We start from the raw sequence: 24,904 nt of genomic DNA, 5'->3' as shown, positions 1-24,904 counted from the left end.
TCTGCCTGTGCCTCCCACCCAGCCTCTGATCTTTAGAGCCTCCTCAACCCTTCCTTAGCATTACCTATATATTGTTATTGTATGAAGTATAATGAGTGATCTGAGGGTTAATATTAGTAATTGAGATTGGAATAAAAATACCAGTTTGCCAATGGCTCAGGGATGTCAAATGACATCATTAATACTGGGGAAATTAATGCTAATGAAATAGATCTGGCTTGTGAAATGGTTATTATTCAATACATTCTGGTATTAGGGAAAGGCCCAAAAGACGTCCCTCTGTATTTCTGACATAGCTGGCTGGCAACAGAGATGGATTTTTTTATGTCCTGGTTTCCAGTTCAGACAGACTGAGTCCGGCGGCACCTCTGCCGGGGGAAGATGGCAGTAAGGAAAATGTCATCTTTCTTTGTTGCCTTAGGCCCAGATGCTAAGGTTATTGGGCACTGGGTTCTCTTGCTTCTGATTGCGAGCGGGGGCCATCCAGTTTTTCCCCTTTGCATGACACGCACAGGCTCTCCTTGGCCTTGTGCCAGCCGGGGATGGAGTTTCTGAGGTCTAGGCCCTTACAAGGAATGGCCGAGAAGCAGGGCACACAACCTGTGCTCCTCAGCTGGGCATGCCTGAGGTCACACGGGAACAAAGCAGCTGTCTGTTTTGCCTTTTGGCTCGGGGTATGAAGAGAGAAGGCATTGTCTTCTATAGAATGTCTCTGAAAACTTCTTTTTAAAACAAGCGTTCTTCTCCGCAGTGGCCGGCTATCAAAGTAAGGCCCAGAGTTCCGAGTACTTGGGTGAAGGCGGAGAGCACGTGGACCGTGCGGCCGTGCGCGTCCGCAGCCGAAGGACGGGCGGCAGTGGGCCCGTGACCGAGAGTGTGCACCAGGCTAAGGCCTCACCGCCTTCGGGCTCCCGGGTGGACCCAGAAAGCTCGATCTTGGGACCCGGGCGCACCTGGAAGGCGTCCGGCATCCCCGCCCAGAGGGCGCTGCAGACTCGCGTCCACGGAGGACCCGCTGCCGCCCCTATCCCGGGCAACGCCCTCACGATCCCGGGCCGGGCGGTGGAACCCCTCGGTGCTGGAGCAACGCCCCCCGAGACGCCGAGAGCCACAGACCCGGGGCGGGGCGCGGGCCGCGGGGCGGCGGGCGAGAGGTGGGAAGAGCCGGTTGGGAGCCAGGCGAGGCTCGGCCCCAGCCCGGCCCGGAGCGGGGCCGGCTCGGACCCGAGGGGCGGGCCCGGGGCGGGGCCTCGGGGGGGCGGGGTCCCGGGGCGGGGATTGGGGCCGGCCGGAGACCTGGCGGAGCTGGGGGTGGGGGGCTAGCTGTTTTTTTTTTTTTTTTTTTTTTTGCAAACGGCTAAAGGGCCTGCGGGTTTATTATAAGGCGGAGCTCGGCGGCAGAGGTGCAGGCTCGCGCGGAGCTGGGCGCCGGGAACCGGGCAGTCGGGCGCGATCTCCAGCGGGCGGACCTCACCGCCCTCGCCCGGGACAGCAGTCAGCGCGCTGGGCCAGGAGCCCGCGAGAGCCGCGCGCGGCGCCACCAGCGGAGCCGGCCGGGAACCCCGCGCAGCTCGCAGCCCCGACCCGCGCAGCCCGCCGAGCTCCCGCCGCCGGTCCGGGCAGCATGAGGCGCGCGGCGCTGTGGCTGTGGCTGTGCGCGCTGGCGCTGCGCCTGCAGCCGGCCTGGCCGGTGAGTGCGGCCCGGGGCAGGTCCGGGAGGCGGCGGGAAGCCGGGGCTCGCCCCTCGCCGGTGCACGTGGAGGGGGAGGGGACCGCGGACGGCTTCCCGCGCTCGCTAGCCGGGCAGGCCCGGGGATGGAGAACCCTGCAACTATACAAGGACTCCGCCGTCGGGGGGCGCGGGGTGGCGTCCGCAGCGTGGAGCCCGCGCCGGGCCCCGCGCTCAGTTACGTAAAGCGTGTCCACACGTGTCGGAGTCCGCGGCCCGCAGCGGCGCCGGGAGGGGGGTCTCCCGCGCGCCCCCCTTTCGCCCGGGGCACCGCGGCGGCCGGGCCTCCGCCTGGGGCCCCGAGGTCAGGAGCCGCGGCCACGCCGCCCCTTCCGCGGACCCTAATCTAAACCAGATCGCGGGCTCCTGCCCGCAGCGCCGCCGAGCCCGGGCCACCCTGCCCTTTGCGCCCAGGCAAGTTGGGGCGCAGCGGAGCTGGCGGGGGGGAGGGATACGGGCGGGTTGGCGGAGAGAACCGGCGGAGGGGCGCGCGGGGGCCCGGGGCGCGCGGCGCGGGGCCCTCGGGCTTGCCTCGAGCTGCCGTAGGTGCGCCGAGCCGAGCTGGCAGTGGGAGGTTCCGGGAAGTTGGCTCGGGAACGTTGAGGATCCCGGAGCAGCCCAACTTTTTTGGGAGTGGGGTGGGGGAGCGGCTGAAGTGGTGCTGCCCCCAGAGGGGCGCCTTCCACGCCAGTGGTCGCGGCGATCGCCTCTCCCCCTCCCCCGACTCGGCTTTGTGCTGGAGCCGCGCGCCGAGGGAAGGCGCGCCGTCCCTTGGCCCGCCCTGTAGAGCCGGGGCGCGGGGCGGGGAGGGGGGGCGACCGAGGGACCAACGTGGAGCTCGCGGCTGGGGGCGGCCCTGGTGGAGGATGCTGCATCCACTTCTGGTGGGGTTCGATCGCCTTTAGACCAGGCCGACAAAGAACGTGCCGAGGGGGTCCCCAGAAAGTGGCTCTCCCGCCCCAGCCGCCGTCCGCTAGCCCGCCTTCCCCAATGGGGGCGCTTTGTTCTCGGCCCCTGTAACCCTTTCCTGGGAACCGCCCCGGAGCGCCGGCCCTGGACGTGGGCTGGGTGCTGGGCCGCCGCCAGGTGTCAGCGCCGGACGCTGGGTGCCCACGCCCCCGGCCCCCGCACCGGCTGCGAGCCCCGGGGGGAGGGGGTCTTCCCGGCACGGCCGTCCCGGGGGAGGCCGGAGGGAGGTGCGCAGCCGGGGCCCTCTCCCTGCCGGAAGTGGCGGTCTCGCCACCACATCTGGACAGCTCGACTTCCCTAGTTCTGGCCAAGGGAGGCACGTGGGCAGGGAGGGAAGGCAGGGGTCGGCACCGGGGAGCAGAGCTTCTGACGGGCCGTCTGCACGCGTCCCTGGGCGGAGCAGACCCTCGGCTAGTATTTTCTTGGGCAATCACAGCCACTAGTAAGTTATTGTTCCAGGGGATTCTTGGGGACTGGCTTCCGAGATGAGGTCGGTCCTCAAGTTTTGGAGGCAGATGGGTGGACGCTGCTTCCCAGGTGATTTGCACTTCCAAAACTTTCTGAAGTCCCAGAGAGGACCCCGACTCCTCTTGAGGGGCCCTCTGAGTTGGAGTCTGTGGGGTGCTGAATCTAGGGGAGTCTGGGGCGGGGGCGGGGGTGGAGGCGGACTGGTTTCTGGTCTGCAGTGCACTCCTGGTTTTCAGGTTGGAGAAGTCGCACTTGAGGCTTGTGGTTTCTGTTGGGGCTCAGCTTACGCCTGGAGAAGAGAGTGGAGCCACTTGGCGTGTCTCCCTGACCTGCCTGGCATTGCCTCCTGCCCCCCTCTGCAGGCCAAGAGGAGGCCTCACGGGGCTCCAGGGAGGTGGGGTCCTGCGAAGGGGCGCTGGTACCCTCTGCCTGCCTGGAGTGAGACATCATTCCTGTGAACTCTATCCCAGAGCGCCCATTCATGCGGAGGCCGCTGGAGATGGCCATTCTCTGGTTATAGTTTCTGGGTTTTTCTGTGGCCTGGGTGGAGGTAGATGGTGCAGTGGGAGGCATTGTTTCTGTCCCCACAGGAGAAGGCAAGCTCTAGGAGGCAGGAGATTCCCAGTGGGGAAAGGAAGAAGGGAGTCTTGAGAGGACTTCTGGAGCAGAGTTTGCACAGAGCCTGTGGTTTGGGCGCAGACTTCAGCATGGAGCTTAGGCATTCTTCTTGCTTTTTTATTTTACGAAGTTTACTTTATGAATGTTTCTCTCTTTCCCAGCAATGCCCTTTCTTAGAGCAAATACCTGGTTTGTTTAAAGGAGGCTGCCTTGTGTGACATAAAATACCTGCCCCGTGTTGCCCTCTTCCTCTTTCCTAAAAGAAAAGAAAACAAAAAACAGGCAGTTGGGATTAAAATGGAAGAAAGTATCCAAAAGTTGCCAAGATCTGGCACCAAAGCCCCCGTGGGAAAGAGGTCAGAGCCCCCCTGGGGACTAGTGAGGTAGCCTCTCACAGTTGGGTGTCTGAATGCAGGAGGTAGCTCCCAGCAGTCTCCCGAGACTGAAACAGGTTTGTTTAAAAAAGTGTGTGTGTGTGTGTCCGTCTGTTCCTGTCCTTGTGTCCCTGTCCGTCTGTCTGTCCCCCAGTCCATCCGTGTCCCCATAGTCTTTTGCTTCTGCTCTGTTGTGGGGAGGGAGTGTTCTTCTGGAATAGTTATTTGCGATTTTTCTGTTTCTCTCCCCTCCATCTTGAAAGGCATAAAATCCTTTTTGCTTTAATTATGGGGACTAGTAGAAACATTTCCCCAAGGCCTGGCAGGGTGGGAGGGGTGGGGGAGGCTCTGGCTGCCTCTGCCCAGGCTCAGACTTCGGAGGTGATGTCACTGCTGGCTTAAGCTCCCAGGGGAGGGCAGAGCCAGTTTAAGTCTCTACCTGTGGCCCTTGATGGGTTCCAATGAGACCTTGTTAAGGGGCAAGGAAGGAGAACACTCCCCCTCCCTCCCCCCCCCAATGATGACTGACAGTCTTGTGTTTTGTTTTGTTTTTCTAAGTAGTTTCTAGTAGAAGACTAAAGTTGTTTTTTTTTTTCCTCTGCTGTAGCAGGAGTTTGGATTCCTGAAATCCCTTGAGAGTGAAGTGTCTTTGGCATTCAGACTTTGTTTCAGTGAGTTCAGAATTAGCATTGCCTCCAAAGTATTCTTACTTTGCACAGGACTCTTAAGTATTTATTTCTCTTTATCAACATCAGCAAGATGCTAGACATGGTTTAATCTCCTCTGGGTGCCAGCCGCTACCCCCTTCCCCCGCAATCCAGGCCGCCCACAGCACCGTTCCATTCCCTGGATCTGTTGAATTTGATGTGAACATTTATTTCCCTTTTCTATCCCTGTCCAATAGCCAGAAGTAATGTTGGTGTATCTGAGTGGGTCAGCTGTTCCATTCATTCTAATTTGTTGAAAGGAATCAGATTGGTTAGAACCAGAGTGGAAGGCTCTGAATCAGGTCTAACCCATGAGTAACATACTTGATCTGTGGATTTGATATTCTTTTTGGACCTCAGCCGGGACCTCTTGTCCCTAGCCCTAGAGGGGGAAAGAGTCATTGTTTTAGTCCTCAGTCTCATCCCTTCTGGGACTTGGCTAGTCCCAGGTAGCCTGGCCTCATTAGGACATGCTCTTGTTTTTCCTGAGGAGCATGGCTGTGAACTGTGATCCTCAGATCTCAGCCTCCTAAAAGTAGCTAGGATTGTAGGCATGAGCCACGGGCACCCAGCCAGGCCCTTGTTCTTTAGCCTTTACTGTGGCTCTTAGCTTATGTTTGTGTATTTTAATCTGCATCCAAAAAGTTTGTCAGGCTGGAGACACGTCCCGCGATTAAGGAGAGCCCCAGGATCGAATCTCAACTCTGCCACTAATTTACCACGTAATCTAAGGCGAGTCTTTTTACTTCTACATCTTGTCATTGCCATTTGCAAAACAGATATCTCCATGCCTGCTCTTCCTGCCCTCATTCTGTCACCTGGGTGTCTTATTTCACAATGGACGGGTGAAAGTGCTTGGTAATGAAAGTGCCCAAGAAGAGTTAGCTGCCAGTACAATGGAGCTTAGGGTCACCTTTTATTGAGTGCCTATTACAGAGAGCTCAGTTCTCTTCCTAATTCTTAGTTAATCTTTACCCTCAACCTTTGTAACAATTTATCATTCACCTCCTTTTGGATGAAGGCAACTGAACCTGTCCAAAGAGCAGAAATGGCAGACACAGGATTTTGACATGTGTGGTGTGTGCATAGCGTGTGTCTGTGTAGCATGAAGGAGTGCATTACAGGGCTGTTCATCTCTACATGTGGGGGTATCCAGGCCACCTCTTGCTGACCCACCCTGGAGTCTCCTGGGGGTGAGCACTTTGTTAGGAAGGAAGGGGGCGTTGGGCTTGGCTAGGCTGGCCTGCTACAGTGCCTTTGGGCAAACCCTGAGAATTAGGCAATGCCTTGGGCCTCGGCTGTGGCACTTGAGTGTAACTTGGGGACAGGCAAGAGCTCCTTACAGTAAAGCAGAGGCCAGGAGTCGGAAGTGAGACCCAGGAGAGTGGAGTATGACATGACATGCTGGGCCTAGAGAGCCTGCATGTTTGGATGCACCTTGTTAGGATGGCACCTTTGTACCTACCTGAGGTAGCACCCAGGAGTCCTCCCTTTCTCGCTGTCTTTCATCTCTTGGTGGCTCCAGTGCCGGGTCTCATCGCTAGGTCATTGAATGATGTCTAGGCCCAGTGAAAAACGGAACAAACTTTTCTCTGATGGCTTTTTACCAATCAGATTTGTGATGTCGGGTTGAGGCCCCTTCACCCCACTCCCCACCCCCCTAGTTTGCCTGGGGTTAAAGAATGGGATTAAGGGGTCTGTGGAATGAAAAGCTTCTAGTGCCAAGATCCTGTATCCTGGAAGAGACAGAGGTTTCAGGTTGCAGCAGAGGTTGGGTTGGGGGTGGGAATGTACATTCTGGAACCTTCCATGGAGTGTGACTTGAGTGCTTTGACAGGTACCAAGGAGAGGAGGTATCTTAAGTCTCTTACCACAGGGAGATATGTGTTGGGAGGCAGTGAGACACAGATCAAGCTGTAGAGTGACACTTCTGCCTCCTCAAGAAGCTTCTGTGTTGGTCATGAGATGGTCCATGAAGTCCAGCAGGTCCCATCACTGTGGTCAGTGTAAGGGGACGGATGGATGGGCACCTGGGGAGGGGTGTCCTCTGCCGTGGCATGCCGGGAGGCCTCACCAGACCTGCAAGGGAAGGCAAGCTGAAGAGAGCTTGCAGAGGGAATTTTGGGACCACTGATGGGGGGGAGGGGGGTGTGGGGAACGGCAAATCTCTCCACTTAGTGGTTTGCTGGGGGATCTTTCCTGCTGACTCAAGAACTCAGAGGCCTGCAGAGGTGCCTCCTCCCGCCCCTCACCCTCTTCACACTGAGAGCCGTCAAGGGTCTCCAATCTCCTGGTGTTTATGGCTTTGTGGGCTGCTTAATTATATGTAGAGGATGCTCTCCTCTGGCCTCCAGCCCTGGGAAAAAACTCCTCTGCCCAGTGACTCACCTGAGGTTTGTGGCCTCGTGAGAGGCTCTGTGCACTCATGCACGCACGCATGCATGCACATGCTCGGGTTCCAGCTACACTGGCCTCGGCCTGGCCGGTTGTGGTGCACACACACACACACACACACACACACACACACACACACACACCCCTCGGCCTGGCCAGTTGTGGTACACACACACACACACACACACACACACACACTCTCTCTCTCTCCCTTATGGGTTTTGCTTCCTGTTAAGTTGGCCCTGGCTTTCTGGCACCCTTCACTACCTGTCTGCCACTTTCTCCATAGAAACCAGAGAGTTTGTTCTTCCCTTCTTCCTTTCGCTTGCTGCCTTTCCTCTTTCCACCGCAGCTCTGAAACTCTTCTGGAAGTTGTTCCTAACAGAGAAGGGGGCGCAGCCAGGACGCCTCTCCTTCCTAGTCCCATCGTGGCCATCCACTCAGTGTGGCTCACACAAGTCATTGCTCCTTTAGGTCTGTCTCCCATCTGCCTGACGGGCCTCGATTCTGAACAGAGAGCCCTTGTTGCGGGAAGGGCCATGTCACAGGCCTTGAACTCCTGTCCACGCTGCCTCTGGGGACCCATCCAAACAGCTGGCTGCCCGAGAGATCTCTGTGGGCTAGGCCTTGCGGGCAGTGGAGGGGTGCCCTTGGCAATTGGCGTGGGAACCGGGGTGGAGGGAGGCCCCTGGGCAAGGTCAGGCTGGGGGTGAGGGCTGGGCCCTGCGCTCTGCGCCCACACCCGCGCGTCCTGGCACCTGCCTGAGGTCCGCTCATCAGCAGGAATGAGAACTGCACCGGGCAGGTTGGGGCAGCAGGAGGCGGGCGTGTTTATCACTCCCCTCATCAGCTGAGTCATGGTGCCAGGCCCACGGGTCCTCCCTGGAGACTCACCCATCTAGCCTTGACCCACTCTGTGTTGGGCACAAGTGGTACGATGAGGTCCAGATGTGGCCGGGGGGATGGGGGTGCTGGCTTCCAGCCCTGACCCTGCTGTTCCCCCTCTGTGGGCTTCTCTTGGGATCAGTGAGCCCCATCTATGAAATGGGGGCATGGGTGGAGAGGCAGAAGGGAGCTTGTGACTTGATAAGGCTGTGTTATATGACTGTGTGTGTGTGTGTGTATCCAGAAGGATACTGCCTGAGTGCTGAGGGGTTCCAGAGCTACAGCTAGAGCCATACAGGTCTGTACAGGGAGTGGCTTCACGTCTGGTCTCGTGTCTGCACTGCAGAAGAGGTGCCTGTCACTGAGCCAGCCTGAGAAGGCTTCTGTCGACATGTGGAGGGGGGGGACAAGGCACTCTTAGGTTTCTCACACTGGCCTTATTTGACTGCCTCTGTCTTCCTCATGTAATGGCAACTGCCTAGGGTTGATGCCTGGGCTGCCCACTTTTGGGGGGACCCCAGTGTGGGGTTCTAAAGCCCTAGGACTGGGCAGGAGCAGAGGACCCAGTAACTGACAGGCTAAGGAGGCAGGATTGTAGCACCACAGGCTGAGTGGGGGTCACTCTTCGGGTTGGGTTGTGGGGTGGTGGGCAGGAACTTCAGGGGGGCTGGGGAATGGGGCCCAGGAACACCCAGAAAGGCCTTCAGGACTTGAGCTGCTTAGGAAGCTCCCCAAGACTTGGAGGTCCCACCTCCCAGGAGGGTTGGGGCCGGATGTGGAAGTCAGGTTCAGGCTTGCAGGGCCCTGGGCTGTGGGGTGTTGGAGGATCCGCCAAGACCGTTGTGGAGGCTGACGTCACCCCAGCTTCTCCCAGAAATTGCCACGGGGTGCGGTGCTGCTGTGGTGACCCCCAGGTCTCCCTGGACGGCACGTGGGGGAGCGTGGAGCTGCTGGGCCTGCAGGACCGCTGGGGCTGGCCATCCCTCAGGCCATATGGTTGTGTCCACCTCCCTGGCCTGACTATGAAGGCATTCTGGAGGGTTCCTGGGGCCTGTGGGGTGAGCACAGGCGGCTTTTCCAGGGTCCAGGCCTGGGTGGAGAGTCCGCAAGCGGGCCTTGAGGTCCATTTTTGTTGGTTTTTTTTTTTTCCCCTGTTATGGGGCTTGGACTCAGGGCCTGAGCACTGTCCCTGAGCTTTTTGGCTCAAGACTAGTGCTGTATCACTTTGAACCATAGCTCCATTTCTAACTCCTGGTAGTTAGGATTGGAGATAGAGTTTCAGGGACTTTCGTGCCCAGGCTGGCTTTGAACTGTGATCCTCAGATCTCAGCCTCCTGGTAGTACTCAGTGGGACTTAAATTCATAAAGTTGACGAGACTCTTATCTCCAGTTAGCCAGCGAAAAGCTGGAAATAGAGCTGTGACTTCTGTGGTCGAGTGCTAGACTTTAGCCAAACAGCAAGTGGCAGCCAGAGGCCCTGAATTCAAGTCCCACTGAGTACTAGCACCACTAGTTACTCCTCTCTCGCTAGGACTACAGGCATGAGCCATGGGAGCATTCTTACCTGTCCTCCCTGACGCTCGCCTCTGCCCACTTCTAGTGCAGGCCTAGGCAGGTGAGGGGCCCCCGAGGGGCCACAGAGAGACGGGGTGAAGTTTTCCCCTCTGGGATCATGCCTGGACTTCTTGCATCTTCTGAGTAACCTTGGACACAATTTTTTTTTTAACCTACCTCCAAGCCTCAGTTTCCTTATCTGTAATATGGGGTTTCTCACAGCCTGCCACATGTGATATGGTAGGGGGTGCCCCTTCTTCCTGGTCTAGGACAGGTCTGGGGGAGAGCACTGAGGCGGGCCTGCAGTGGCGGTGGCTGCAGGAGGTTGGTAGTTACTCGGTGGGAAGGCAGTGGCGCCTGGCCTGGCCGCGGGGGTGTGGATACAGCAGGGTCTGCGGATACAGCAGGGTCTGCAAACATGGCTTTTGCCCCTTCTCTGAATGCCTTGTCTTTGTTGGCAGGACAGACTTTGCTTTCCTCAACCTGAGCAGGGCTGGGCTGGCAGGCGGGAGAGGAGGCCAGATAAACCCAGACACCCACCCGGGCACCGGGGTGGGGGCTCATGCCTGCAGTAGGGCCCTGGTCGTGGGGCGCCGTGGCCTGTGCCTGGAACTTGGGACCAAAGGTGGCCTTGGAGAAGCCAGGTTCTCTGTGGACACCTTCACATGCGGCTGCCCTCTGCAGGGTGAGGCCCCGGGCCTTCGGGTGAGCAGACCTGCCTGTCCCTCTCACCTCGGGCATAAGCGACTTCTCCTCCCCTCTCCTCCCCTCCCCCCCCCCCCCCCCCCGCCTCAGTTTCCTCATCTGTACTAGATCCTATAGTGGTTGTAAAGATAAAAGTGAATTCATTGGGTGCCAGTGGTTCACACCTATAATCCTAGCTGCTTAGGAGGCTGAGATGTGAGGATGTTGCTTCAAAGCCAGCCTGAGCAGGAAAGTTCATGAGACTCTGATCTCCAGTTAACCAGTCCAGAGCTGGAAGTAGAGCTGTGTCTTACGTGGTAGAGCACTAGACTTTAGCAAAACAGCTAAGTGAGAGCCAGAGGCCCTGAATTCAAGTCACACTGAGTACTAGCACTGAAAGAAAAGAAGATTAAGCGTACTAACTCAGGGGAAGTGCTAGTACTTCAATGTATTTAGTGCTAGCATATTCTGCTCGATAAATATTGGTTGTGATGGCCCTTTTTTTCTTCCCCGTCAGTCATGGGGCTTGAACTCTGGGCCTCAGAGCTGTCCTGAGCTATTCAGCTCAAGGCTAGGGCTCTACCACTTCCGGTTTTCTGGTGATTAATTGGAGATTAGAATCTCACAGACATTCCTACCTGGGCTGACTTTGAACCAAGATCCTTAGATCTCAGCCTCCTGAGTAGCTAGGATTACAGGTGTGAGCTACTGGCACCTGACTGGCTTTTTTTTTTTTTTTTTTCTTGGTCATGGTCTTAAACTCTGGGCCTGGGCGCTGTCCCTCAGCTCTTCAGCTCAAGGCTAGCACTCTACCACTTGAGCCACAGAACCCACTTCTGGCTTTTTCTGTTTAGGTGGTGTTGAGGAATCGAACCCAGGGCTTCATGCATGCGAGGCAAGCACTCTACCACTGAGCCACCTTCCCAGCCCCTGGCTTCTTTTTTGGAAGACCATCTTTGGTCATTTCTGTTCTTCCAGTAACCCTCAGCCCAGGTCAGATCCCTACATTCTTTTCCCAGCGCCTCTGGTCCTGAGACTTGGGCAAGGTATCATGGACGTTCCCCTGTTTTGGGGGTCGCTGGGCTACTGAGGGGAGCTACACTTCTCATCCTCCTGTAGCATCTCGGTACCAGGCTATGGAGGCCCAGGGAAGGTGTGTAAACCTTCCAGGCCATCATGGAGAGCAAGCTCTTGGTGAAAAGGCCCCAGCTATTCAGTTCCTATTTGGACCAGGCCCTCCTGTGAGTGATCAGGCCTCTAGACACAGCCTTCACAGAAAATCCTGGCTTCTGCTCAGCCCACAGGGGCCAGCTTCACCCTTCTATGAGCCCCTCTTCTAGAAATCTCTGCCTTCTGTCTCTCTTTCTGGGCTTCCCAGTGGCTCATAATAGTGCTACTCTGTCTGAATTATGCGTTATTTGAAGAGATTCCCAGCCTGGCCCGATGCTACATATGTGGGAGGAGAAGCCACAGACCTCTGTGGCTTGAACAGAGAGCAAAGGGAATTAGTCTCATTCCTGGGCAAGGCACCCTCATTCTGAGCAAGGTTAAGAGCAATGCCCTTGGCATCTTCCTGACTCCCTTTTGAGCTCCCTTTCCTACCTGCTGTGTTTCCTATCCCAGCTTCAGTGCAGGTTTCAGAATTAGCTCTTTTCCCCCATTTATACTATAGTGTGAATGATTAGTACCCCTTCCTGTGCCCCACCCTCCGGGCATTTTTGCTTCCAGGAGGATATTGGGCAATTTTAAGGGACACTGAGAAGAGAGACTTTACTGAGGAACTTGGAGCTGGACCCCCTAACCCCTCCAACTGGGACCCCTCCTGAGTGCAGGAGTGTTAAAGGGGGCAGTTTCTGCCTCTGACACTATTTGGCCAATGTAAATACAGATTGTCCCTAGAATTTGAAAGCTACCAGTGTCAGGCTCCCTAACTCAGTAGCGTGAAGTTGGGGTGTGGGAGGCACTAATAATCTAGATGACAGTTCTCGGGTCTTCTTGGGGTCTGAGCCTCTCAGAAGGAGGATGGGGTGGGGATTAGGGGGATCCCTGGAGGTGGCCAGCTGTCAATCCCCAGAGACACATGTCCAGCATTCTTCCTTACCACCCTGACTTCCTTTGTCACACAGTAAGCTAGGGGACAGACAGACGGACGGAAGGACGTGCCTGGCGGGTGGGCTGTGGCAGGAACTAGTCCTCCAGCTCCATCCCACACCCTGCTCTCAGCTGAGCCTGCTTGGACTAGTCAAGGCATGTGCGCTGGAAGGCAGGCGCTGGCTCCCCGGGGGTGGGGGGGAGGGCTGGGCATGGGGTGCTGGGGCAACCCCAGGAGCAAGGAACAGGCCACCTTGACCTCAGGTTTGCCGTCTGGTGTTGCAGCAAAGGAGAATGCTATGGGTCTGAAATCTTCACAAGGGGCCAGGAGCTTTTTAAAACCAAGTCAGTTGCTGTACCTCTATCCCCAGCCCAAGATGGAGGCAACTAAGGGTGTGTGTGTGGGGGTGCTCACCCCAGGGTCCCTCTCCCGGAGAATGCTGTGAGCAAGGCCTGAGCAAGGCCCCGTGGGCTGCCCCATGTCCCCCAGTGGCTGCTGACGTAGTACTTTGCCTGCCTGCTCCCCAGCCCCCGCCCTGGGCGAGGCCTAGTCTCCCCCACCCACCGGTCACCCGCTCACTGCAGGTCCCGGCTTGACTCTCTCAATGGAGAGGTGGAGAGCCGGTGAGACGTGAGCTGATAAATCACTGCCTGGCAGCCGGAAATGCTGGTCTGCCTGGAGGCCCTGGGCTCCTCCCTCCTGGGAAGGGCCTGGGGCAGATTTCAGGGGCTCTACCTTCCTGGCTGACTGAGGTTGAGGTAGTGAGGGCGTTGGCCTAAACCACTGTGTCCTGGGACTGGCTGGACAACTGGGTCCTGGCTATGGTCCTGAGGCTCCCCCGTCCCCCCTTTCTCCCCCCCCCCCTGCCCCCAGGGTCTGTGGGTTCCTGATCATCACGCATGCTCCTCCTCTAGCCTGTGAGAAAGTAAGGAATGTTAGGCTTCTTCTACCAAACCATTTCCATTTTCCACCCTTTCCCTTCTCCTACCCACCCCCCCCCCGCCCCCCGCCTTTTGCCTCAGTAGCACCTCCTATAGGCAATGTGGGGGGAGGAGATGCTGAGTTGAGGTCAGAGGTTCCCTGTTGTTCCTTGGTGAAGGAAACTAGGTCACAACATGTTGTTGAGTCTGCCCAGAAGAAACAGTGAAAGGGTAGAGAGAATAATCCAGAGCCTTCCCAGATTGCTTTGCACCTAGTGCTTGTTTGCTGGGCTCTATTGTGATTTGAGGGTCTTGTATTTGAACCCTGGACTTGGTCAAGGGACCCGGAGAAGTTGCTCCCTCCCCCACCCCCCCAGGCCTTTCTTCTCTAAAACTATTGTTGTCAAAGTCAGCCTGTGGGGTGGCACTCAGAAGACTGGCTGTGACTATATCTCCCATGATCCTTAGGGCCCCTGGGTGAAGGTGATATTTGGGACACCACTCCAGCTGTGTGGCTCCTGGTACACAAGTGGGGAAGGGGAGTCAGGCCATATTTCTTAGACCAATAGATCTGTCCAAGAGACTGAGGACTAAAACCAGTTATTTCAGGGTCTGGGTGCTTTGCTGTCACTGGGCTTTCTTGCCCAAGGCTGGTGCTTTCCCACTTTGAGTCACAGCTCCACTTCCAGCTTTTTGGTATTTAATTGGAGATAAGAGTCTCATGAACTTTCTTAACCCTGCTCTTCAGATCTCAGCCTCCTGAGTAGGGTAGGATTACAGGAGTGAGCCACTGATGCCCAGCCAGATTACTTTATTAAATGAAGCTTTCTCTCTCACTCTCTCTCTCTCTCTCTCTCTCTCTCTCTCTCTCTCTCTCTCTCTCTCTCTCTCTCTCTCTCTCTCTCTCTCTCTCTGCTGGCACTGGAGCTTGAACTTAGGGCTTTTAGTTCTCGCTTGGCTTTTTCTACTCAAGACTGGTGCACCATCACTTAAGCCATACCTTAAGACCTCTACCTTTTTGACAGTTGGAGGTAAGAGTCTCATGTTTTAGTTTTAGTTTAGTTTAGTTTAGTTTTCTTTCTTCTGGGCTGGCTTTGAATCAGGATCCTCAGATGTCAGTCTTCTGAGTAGCTAGGATTACAGGCATGAGTTACTAAGACCTGGTTCTTAATGAAGTTAGAAAAAAAATGACCAGATATGGGGTTGGGAATGTGGCTTAGTGATAGAAGGCTTGCCTAGTATACATGAAGCCCTGGGTTCAATTCCTCAGTATCACATAAACAGAAAAAGCTAGGAGTGGTACTGTGGCTCAAGGTGGTAGAATGCTAGCCTTGAGCAAAAGAAGCTCAGGGATAGTATCTAGGCACTGAGTTTAACAGTACAAGGGTGTTTCATTGTGACATTTCCATACCTGCATACTAAGTACCCCATCAACCTCATCCCCTGTTTTTTTCCTCCTTAAGACAATTTCAGCAGGTTTCATTGTTCTATTTTCACCCATGGGGTAAAGTAATTGGATCATACACACCTTCACTCATACCTTCTAACCCCTTCCACTGAAACCCACTTCCCCAACAGTCTGTTTGGGACTTGAACTAAGTATCTGAGGCTTTTGTTCATTGGTTGGTGCTCTACCACTTGAATCACACCTCCAACCTCCATTTTTCATTCTTTTGCTAAATCAAATTTCTTACACACTTACTCTGTTTGAAGCTTTCCAAAATGGTTAGCAGCGGCCTGCAATCTCAGTGAACAGTGATGACAAGTGTCTAGCCTGGCATGATGGTTGGGTTTTCTTGAAAACCAGCTCCAGGGTCAGTGCCCTGCGGAGGATCCAGGCTGCTGGGGAAAGGGAGGAGTCCTGGCCCTTTGATAAGGACTGCTCTTCGTCACTGGTGTGGTGACTAATTGGACTTGATGCAGTGATTTCATTACCACACCTGGCAGCTAGCACAGGCCACAGCCTCCCTTTCCCACTCCACCAGACAAAAGGCTGCTCTGCAGCCCCGGTTAGCACTCTGGGATGACATTATTTTTATCTTCTCCTGGGTTTAACTGGAGGTGCCGCCTTCCTTCACCCCTGGAGTATGGTCTCCAATTTCTGACATTGAAAAGAATCCCAATTTATACCAAATTCCTGTGACCTTCTTCTAGGCTATTGTGCACATTGATTGGAAAAAAAAAAACATTACATGACCCCAGGAAGTCAGTAATGCCTTCGAAGGGGATTTGTGATGTGTGCTGTCACCCAGGTCAAGCAGCAGGGGCCATGCTAGTGTGTTCATGATGGCTGGAAGCCACAGGACTTGGTTGCATTTCCAGTTAACCTCTGGGTCCACCATACTTGAACATCTTGCAGAGACATCGACTTGCTTGTGACGTTGCTGAGGCCCAATGTCCTGGTGGAGTGCTCCTGCCCCTGGTGGCCTTTCCACGGGGCTCCATCAAACGGAAGTAGCCAAGGAGGGTGGCCTTGCTTATGGCCAGTGTGGGGGGTGGGACCTGGCAGGCACTGTCTTCTTGGCGCTTCCTTGGAACCCTCTGCCCACAAGCTCCAGAGATGCTCTTGGGTGTGGCTGGCCCAGTGGCATCCATGCCATTTCCTCTGCTCCCTACCTCCAATCCAAACACATGGGTTTAGCCAGGGAATTAGGGCTAAGGGGAGGGAGATGGCAGATGAGGGGAGCAAGCGTGCTGGCTGCCAGGCCTTGAGCGGTTCCTTATCTATCAGATCCTAATCTCAACCCAGCCAGCTAAAGTGCAGGTGAATTGTGTTCTAGCCTTAGGTAAGGCCTTAGCCTTCAGGCCTCGTTCCTGCTGTACCTGCCAGCCTCGAGTCTCTCCCCAGCTCCTTCCCACACATCCCCAGGGGGTGGACAGGAAAGTAAAGACTGAGTCAGACAAGATTGGTTGTCTGTCTGGTCTTCTCTTCCAGACTCCCTGTGTCTGTTCCGTAGGTTCCCCAGTCCCTTCCAGCTTTGGGTCTGTGCTATGGGTAGGGAAGGGGTTGATTAGCCCTTTCTTTGAGGGGACAGAATATGTGGATCCCTTTCTCATAAGTGGGATTTATTCTAGGGTTTTGATTAGTCCAATGGGCGACTTACTTTCCTGGGACCTGGAAAGGTGAAAGGTTGGGTTAGATTGTCTCAGGTGGCAGGAGGTTGGCTCTGGGCTGAGCCTGCCTGTCCCTGACCGTTAGTGAGTAGTGACCAGGAAGTCTCAGAAGGACCCAAATCCAAGGTGATGCTGACAGCGCCCTTTAAGGCCTTGTGGGCAGAGGGCTCCGGCTGGCAGTATAGCAGGCTTACCCAAAGAATGTGGAAGTCAGGCCCCAAACTCCAGTCAGCTGGCCTCTTGGGAATCTCAGTTCAAAATCAGTTTCTGCTAATTGCTGAGATATCACACAAGATCCCAGCTTGGGGGTGGGAGGGGATGGGGGGGGGGAGGCTTGGCGGACAGAGGACAGAGAGTAGAGACTGGAGGCCCCTAGGATGGGATTGGCTCCCCGGAGGCCAGAGGGCTGGTTTGCCTGTTTCAGTGTGGAAAGCGTTTGCTTAAGAGCTTGTTGTGTAAACAAGATCACAGAGGGATAAGCCCTGCCGGAGCTAAGGGAACAAATTGTTTCTAGGGCCCGAATCTTATCTAACCACGAGGGAAGGCCTGCTCTTGGGAAACTGAACCTGTCTGGGCCTCTCTGTGCAGGTGAGAGGCCAGCCTCCCTGGGTCCCAGTGTGAATCTTTTCTGCCTTGGCTGTTGAACAGGGCCTGGATCCCATGATGTTGGTTTCTGTTGCAAGCTTCTCGCTCTCTCGTGGGACTCAGGTTCAGAGGAGTGAAGCCCTGGTCCTCTGTCCCATCTCCAGCTTTTGGAGGCCAAAGACAGGGGAGAGTGGAGCAGAAACCTTGGGAAAGCTGTGGTCTTGGTGGCTGAGCCTGCCTGGTGGGCAGTATTCTCAATTGCTAAAGGGGGAAGTCATGGGAGAGTCTAGGGCCAGTTGCAAAAGCTGTTTGGAGGTAACACGGGCATTTGAAGCCCCATCTGGGATGGGAAGACAGGATGTGGCCTGAGAGGGGATAAGGGGAGGGACTCTGACCTGTTCCTGGTGGATGGGCCCCTGTGCGTTTTGTACAGTTCTGCTTTGTACTTTGCAAGGAAGTTTGGTGTGAATTCTCTTGTGTCTCAATGATCTGGGTTACTGAATGTGGAACATCTTCCTGGTGCAGCTCTGTCTCAGGATTGCCACGGATGCCCATGAGCCCCAAGTCCCTGTGGGACATCCCTCTGTCCCCACCCCTCTACTGTTCTGACAAGTGTTCAGGATGAACTGACTCCCTCTTATCCACTCTTCTTAGGAAAGCCCATCCACTTGCACCTTGCCCTCTATCCACACAGGCCTGTTGACATTGGAGGCAGCTGTGGGCCCCAGAACCCTTCATTCCTCTGTTCAGTGGCTCATTCCCTAGTTAGAACAACAGCCACTGCTGGTGGGTGCTACGTGGGCCGGGCTGTGAAGTGTTTTAATTTGCATATCATCAACTTGCTGCAACCAATGTTAGCATTTGCCCCATTTTTAGCCAACCAAGTTGCTTGGACTCGTGTCTGATTTTTGAACAGGACCGTCTAGCTACCCAGCCAGCCACCTTGCTGTGAGGTCCTCCTTTTGCTATACCTGGTATCTTGGAGCCGGTGCTGCCAGGGACCACAAATGTGGTTTTGTGTGCTGCCTCCCTCCAGTCCCCCCTCCCAACCCTGCACGTTTGTATCCTGACACCTAGCCCTCCAGCCTGTGGCCTTGGTGCCATGGTCAGGTACCCAGCTTCCTCAGGCCCAGGCTGCCTTGGGGTTGTTCCTGGGGATTCTTTCTTTCTTTCTTTCTTTATTTTTATTAAGATTGATCATGAGGCTTGAACTCAGGGCCTCGGCACTGTCCCTGATCTTTGTTACTCAAGGCTAGTACTCTACCACTTTGAGCCACAATTTTACTTCTAGTTTTTAAGTGGTTAATTGGAGATAAGAGTCTCACAGACTTTCCTCTCCGGGCTGGCTTTGAACTGTGATCCTCAGATCTCCGCCTCCTGAGTAGTTAGGATTACAGGCATGAACCACCAGTGCCCAGCCTCTGGGGATTCTTGAAAGTTTCCTGGTTGATGAGACCCCTCCCTGCCATGGGCAGGGAGCTCCCTGACCAGACTGAATGTGCTAGGGTAAGGACTTGCTCCCCTCCCCAGTATGGGGCCTTGTGGTTGCATTCAGAGGTTTGGGGAGGCCCTTGGAACATACAGATGGTCATAGAGCCATGCACGAAGGCTTTTTCTCTGGGCCAGCACGGTGAAGGGGAGCCCCAGGGCTCTGGCCGAGTCACTACTCATAGTCTTTTCTGATCTTTTTCTAGCTGACTGTGGCCACCAATGTGCCTCCTGAAGATCAGGACAGTTCTGGAGATGACTCTGACAACTTCTCCGGTTCGGGCGCAGGTGAGGCTGAGTCCTGACTGCCCAGTGTTTCCTGTCCTGCCTAGCCCCATCCAGCTGGGCCGGGAAGGTGGTTGTACAAAGGAAAAGAATAGGGTCTTGGACTGCAAAGAGCTGCCTGCCTAGGGAGACCACCTATAAGGAACTGAAGGGAAGGCTCTGGGCTCGGAGACCTTGTGCTGCCACTGCACACTGGCCCATTCTTCTTGTCACTCATCAAAGCCTGTGGAAGACTGTTTGGCTCCTCTGAACCTCAGTGTTTCCTATCTGCAAAGTGGGAAAAATGAGTCAGCTGCCTGTAACCCTAGCTGCTCAGGAGACTGAGATCTGAGGATCATAGTTAAAGCCAGCCCGGATAGGAAAGTCTGTGAGGCTCTTATCTCTCCAATTAACCAGCAAAGAGCCAGAAGTGGAGCAGCGATTTAAGTGGGAGGGCGCTCATCTTGAGAGAACAAGTTAAGAGAGAGCACAAGGTCCTGAGTTTAAGCCCCAGTACCAAGAAAAGTGGAGGGAAGTATATTTTTACCATAAGGTTATTGAGAGCCATAGGCATTTTTTCCCCCTTCTTCCCTAGTTCCCTTTTCCCTGGGGGAGAGAGGTCCCTGAGCTGGGAGGCCTCCCAGAGGAGACTGTGTTTTATGGAACAAAGGAATGAGGCCGGGAGTCAGAAGGGATGAGATCAGAGCAGAGGCCTGAGAGCTGGGGGATGCGTGCAGGCTTCTGGGCCCTTCTGACGCAAGGGCAGGGAGTTGCTGGGAAGCTGTGTGCACCGCAGGTCTCTGATGGTCTCCTGCTCTGCTCCATGGTTGGGATCTTTATTGAGGTTTCGGAGACCAGCCTACCCAGGCAGGTGTGCAAGGAAGAGCAGCTTCTTGTCAGTGTGTGGAGTTGAGTGTAGCCCCACTTCTGGCTTTTGGGGGTGGTTAATTGGAGATGAGTCTCACACACCTCTCTGTATGTCACTCTTACAATTTAAAAAAAAATTAAAAAAATTTTAAAGTCTTACAGATTTTCCTGCCCAGACCTAGCTTTGAACCGTAATTCTCAGATCTCGCCCTCCTGAGTAGATAGGATTATAGGCCTGATCCACTGGTGCCTGGCCAAGACAACTTCTGGAGAGAGAGCAAGGGTCTGTCCTAGCTAGCAAGGAGTCAGACTGAGTCCTGGCTTCAGGCTCTACCTCCTCACAGCCTGAACTTGGACTTGACTTAGTGCTCCACCACCCCAACATGCTTTGCTTCTGATTCTGCAGGTGCCTTGCAAGATCTCACCTTGTCCCGCCCATCTTCCTCTACCTGGAAGGATGTGTGGCTCCTCACAGTCACACCCACGTCTCCAGAGCCCATAAGCAGGGGTGCCACAGCTCCCTCAACCTCCATGGTGCCGGCCATCGAGAGGCCTGAGGAGGGAGAGGCAGTGGTACTTAGCAAAGTGGACTCTGACTTTACTGTCGGGGAGAAGGTGGTCACCACTGAGCCCAGGGAGACCACACAGCTCCTGACCACCCATCGAGCCTCAACAGCCAAAGCCACCACAGCCCAGGCCTCCGCCACCTCCCCTCCCCACAGGGACGTGCAGCCTGACCACCATGGGACCTCAGCACCTGTAGCACCTGAGGAAGTTGACCTTCCCAAAGTGGAGGAGGGAGGTCCTTCTGCTACCGAAAAGGTGGTTGAGGATGGAGCCGCCAATCAGCTCCCAGCAGGAGAGGGCTCTGGGGAGCAGGTGAGCAGCCTCTGTGTTTGCTGGGACATTGGGTGGCCCCGAATACCTGGCACTCCACAAGCGTACAGCACACAGGGTGCTCCTCAATGTGAAGATGGGGTAATAGGGTTCCACTTTCCCCTGGGCCCTAAGGCCTCCGTCAGGGCTGAACAGATTAATGACAAGGTCAGAGTGAGTCTTTCAAGGTCTGGGGCCTGGGTAAAAGTTCTATCAAGTTTTATTTCTTACCATAGAGCATCATGGGACCTGGACACTTTGTATTGAACACCAGCCCCTTTATTTTCATAGAAAAAAAAATGCTTTGTGACATTGAGGTGACATCTGTGGCGTGGCCAGCCGGGGGTCCAGTGTGGACACACATGTGGGGTCTTGGAGGTGTCTTGGGACATATCTGAATGGCTGGCGGCGGTGCCCAGACAGGCAGGGCTGGCTGCTCTGGCTGCGAAACAGCTGGATGCCCCAGCGGTTCGGGCCCTGAGCCATGCCGATGTACCCCGCAGGACTTTACCTTTGATACATCTGGGGAGAACACAGCCGTGGTTGCCATGGAGCCTGGCCTTCGGAATCAGCCTCCCGTGGAAGATGGGGCCACGGGCACCTCACAGGGTCTTCTGGACAGAAAGGAAGTGCTGGGAGGTAAGTCTTCTCCTGGGTTGGAGGCTGGGGGGGAGGAGGGAGGAGTCAGGCTGCAGCTCTGGGTGGGGAGGGGACTGACCACACTCCATTCCACTGTCCAGCTGGGGAGCATCTGCTGCTGAGCCCAGTGTACTACTAAGCTAAGCTGGGTTCTATCCACTCACCCTAGGGGTCATTGCTGGCGGCCTTGTGGGGCTCATCTTTGCCGTGTGCCTGGTGGGCTTCATGCTGTACCGGATGAAGAAGAAGGACGAGGGCAGTTACTCCTTGGAGGAGCCCAAGCAAGCCAATGGCGGCGCCTACCAGAAACCTACCAAGCAGGAGGAATTCTATGCCTGATAAGGGACGGCTCTCCCCGGGGCCCCCCGCCACTCACTAGGCTCCCACTCGGCTCTCTGTGAAGAACTGTAGGCCCTGGCCTCCCCACCACCCGTGCCACCTCCCCAGCCCTCTGACCCCTCCAGCCACCCATGCGGTTTCCTAGGGTGTGCTGGGGCGCCCACTCCGCTTCTCCATCTTCTGCCTCGAGGCTTGGGTGCAAAGGGTTTCTCGCATCTGACCTTCCCACCACAGCCACACATAGAGTCCCACCATTCCAACCCAGTTTCTCCAAAAGAGCGACCCCTCCCAGACCTCGCTCTGGTGAGAAAGAGGACCCGACTGCTTTGGACCTTCATGGCCTGCTGTGTGGCTGGGGCATTCTGGGGCCCAGGGAGGCTTGGCTGAGAGACACCATAGCACTTACTGTAGAGACTGGCTGTGGGTGTGGCCGGGTGGTTGGTGAGTGGGCATCCAGGGCCCCTCAGAATTCACTTTGTGTTGTGGGGAGGTCTGCTTTAGATACCAACTTGTTTTTGCACATGTTTTCCTTTAGTCTCTCTGTTCATAGCCCCAGTAGACTTCATTACTTCCGGGGTAAGTTAAGTCAGTTGATTGGTGTCCCCCATCTTGCTTCCTTAATCTACATTTGGGAGACAGCATCAGGGTTAAGAAGACTTTGTTGGTTTTTATTTTTTTTTTGTTTGTTGTTGTTTGTCTGTGTGTTTGTTTAATTTTTTTATTTTATTTTTATTAACTAGAAGAACCAAATCTGGAAGCCAAAACACGTAGCGTTAGCATGTGTGTTGTCTCTTGAGCTTATCACTCATGTATGCAACAGGGTATGGACAAAAATGTTTGGTGGCCCCATTTTTGGTGGTCCCTTGGTAGGGTGGCCAGTCCAGGCTGCCCTGGGGTGGCCATCTCTTCTGTGCAGTCAGATCTGTGTCCATGAACTCAGGGCCAAGGCCGTGGCCTGGGCTGCTGTGAGATGTGGGAGGTGCCGATGTGAGAATTGAATCCTGGCACTCAGGCTGGAGATGGAGGAGATAGGCCTGTGGGGTGGGTGGCAGGTTGGCCAGGGACCCAGAGACTCTCTTGCCTTTGGCACCATCTCTGGGGATGTCTCCCCTCCCCCTCCCGGAAGTAGACAAGAGGCATTTGGGGCATAATTGGCACTGGTTCCTCCCATCAAGAACCAAGTTCTCCATTCCTCCATTCATTTGCTCCTGCAGCCCCACCCTGGGCTGGAGTCAGGAATGTTTCCCAAAGAGTGATCGTCTTTTGCTTTTGGCAAAACTCTACTTAATCCAATGGGTTTTTCCCTGTACAGTAGATTTTCCAAATGTAATAAACTTTAATATAAAGGAGTCATGTGAACTCCACTGCCTGCGCTTCTTCTCTGAGCTGGTTGCGTGGACGTGCTTAGTCCTTTCCCAAACACTGGCAGCTTGAGGAAGCTTAGCCAGAAGCTCACTGCTTTCATCTCTTCCGAGGGGAGAGATTCTTGGGTTGAGAGTCCAGATTTGTTTTGTTTTGGCTAAGCCTCTGGAGGTCGGGAGGTTCAGCCAAGGTTTTATAGGGCCTGGTGTGAATCCTTCGTGGCCTCAAGCAGGGACTCCTGCACACGTTGACCTGAGGCCAGGGCCCCCACCTTGCAGACACCTCAGACAGCCCTCCTCCCACACCTTTCTGGGCACAATGGCCCAGGCTGGGGCTCTGGGAACTGCCACCCTTGCTTATTTAACTTGACAATGTTGCAGCTGCTCTTGTTGGCCACTCCCCGAGAGGTAGGCTGGCTCCTCCCCCGGCTCAGAGAGATGTGCCGCCATAGGAGAAGAACCGGCTTCCAGTGCTGGATTCTGGGACTCTCGCTGAAGTGGATGGCTGGGTGTGAAGTGGGAGTAGGGAGTGGGGGGTTTGTGGGATGGTGCCCCAGACTGACTTGGGCCCTGTCTTGTAACTGAAATAAATGGTACTTGTCCTGTCGGACAGCACACTGTGGTACTCTCTTCTTGGCTGCCCTGTGCCCTTTCCCTTCTCCTTTCTGGAGTGGAAGCATGACTCTGGGATGGGCTTTGGCTTGCCACAGAGAATGTCCCTGCTATGGGAAGGCGGGGCCCATTTCCCACCTCCTCCATAATGAAGACTGACCCTGACTAGAGGATTCCTTCTTCCGGGATATGTGGGACTCTTGCCTGGCTCCACGTTTGCTACTGTTCTGTTTGCTCATTGTGCAATCCCAGAATATTCTTGTTAGTCAACAGTCTCACATACCAAAGGCCTACAAATAGTGTCCCAACACTGGGGAAAAAGGCAATGTAAGATTTAGTAGTTGAAAGTGGCCACTGGTAGCTCATACCAGTCTCTAATCTAGCTACTCAGGAGGCTGAGAGGTGAAGATCACAATTCAAAGCCAGCCCAGGCTCAGAACCTACACACACACACACACACACACACACACGCCCAGGCTCAGAACCTACACACACACACACACACACACAGATTTGGGGGTTGTGAATGCAGTCCTGTATTGTTATATCCAGCTGGGTTTCCACAGAGTTGCTCAGGCATCTGGCCCATTCTGGCACTGGGTGCAGGCCAGCCCGCGGTCCTAACCCCAGGTCCCGGCATGTCCTGGGTGGTGTAGGAGGAATCATTGGACAGGAACAGCCTGACCCCAGGGTGCTCACTAGGGTAACACTACCCCACATTGCACTCCAAAGGGTTTGGAGGTGGAGAGAGGAAAGTCCTTAAGGTCATTGATTCACTCAACAAACACTGAAAACAGTGTGTATTCTTTGCCAGTCCCTGGATGAATAGTGAAGACGCCATTGTAAAATTGGTCAACCAGGTATTTATGGATTTTATTAATAATGTCCCTCCCACATAGGATCAGCAAGTTTCTGGAACTCCAGCCCTTGTGAGCCTCCCTGGCACCTCTGTCCCACTCTTCCTTCCCTTGGTCCTCTTGCTCTGGGCTTCTGCTCTGGGTCATTCCCATCCCAAACCCTTTAGGGCACAGGGATGATTGAGACTAACAGAGAAGCTAAAGTGGAGATGTTGGAACTTACCAAGTTCCGCAGGCAAACCTGCCTCATGTCTCCTCAGTCTGCTGCCAGGGTGTCTCAACCCCTGTTCTCATCTCTCCCCCACTTTCTCTGCCAGTCCCTGCTCCCTTCGGAAGGGAGCGATTGCCGGAGCACATTGGTGTCTCCCCTCCCCTGCAATCTCCTACAGCAGGCAGGACCTGGGGCTGGGTGGGGTGGAGGGGGGAGAGTACTGGATTTCTAGAGATTTGCTAAGACTAATGAACCATCTTAGGCTCCACTGTGTCACAGCCTTAAGTTGCAGCTGGT

At 55.0% G+C, this 24,904-nt stretch overlaps 1 protein-coding gene across 1 annotated transcript; it reads left to right on the top strand.

Moving 5' to 3' along the window:
• Window positions 1–1,345: 1,345 nt before the first annotated feature.
• Window positions 1,346–22,925, top strand: Sdc1 (syndecan 1). Its single transcript, XM_070025049.1, has 5 exons — window positions 1,346–1,690; window positions 18,788–18,869; window positions 20,119–20,591; window positions 21,092–21,227; window positions 21,397–22,925. Exons 1-5 carry the CDS (start codon window positions 1,625–1,627, stop codon window positions 21,564–21,566), a joined length of 927 nt encoding a protein of 308 aa, XP_069881150.1. The 5' UTR covers window positions 1,346–1,624; the 3' UTR covers window positions 21,567–22,925.
• The last annotated feature ends 1,979 nt before the right edge of the window (window positions 22,926–24,904 follow it).

Source organism: Dipodomys merriami, unplaced genomic scaffold (genome assembly GCF_024711535.1).
Source record: "Dipodomys merriami isolate MVZ:Mamm:240054 unplaced genomic scaffold, mDipMer1.0.p SCAF_17, whole genome shotgun sequence".
Lineage (NCBI taxonomy): Eukaryota > Metazoa > Chordata > Mammalia > Rodentia > Heteromyidae > Dipodomys > Dipodomys merriami.
This window is presented reverse-complemented; position numbering and strand designations above follow the sequence as displayed.

Coding starts and splice junctions, on each gene's coding strand:
- Sdc1 (XM_070025049.1), top strand. CDS start 1,625: ATGAGGCGCGCGGCGCTGTGGCTGTGGCTGTGCGCGCTGGCGCTGCGC. Junction 1,691..18,787: donor GCCTGCAGCCGGCCTGGCCG/GTGAGTGCGGCC, acceptor ATCTTTTTCTAG/CTGACTGTGGCCACCAATGT. Junction 18,870..20,118: donor CTTCTCCGGTTCGGGCGCAG/GTGAGGCTGAGT, acceptor CTGATTCTGCAG/GTGCCTTGCAAGATCTCACC.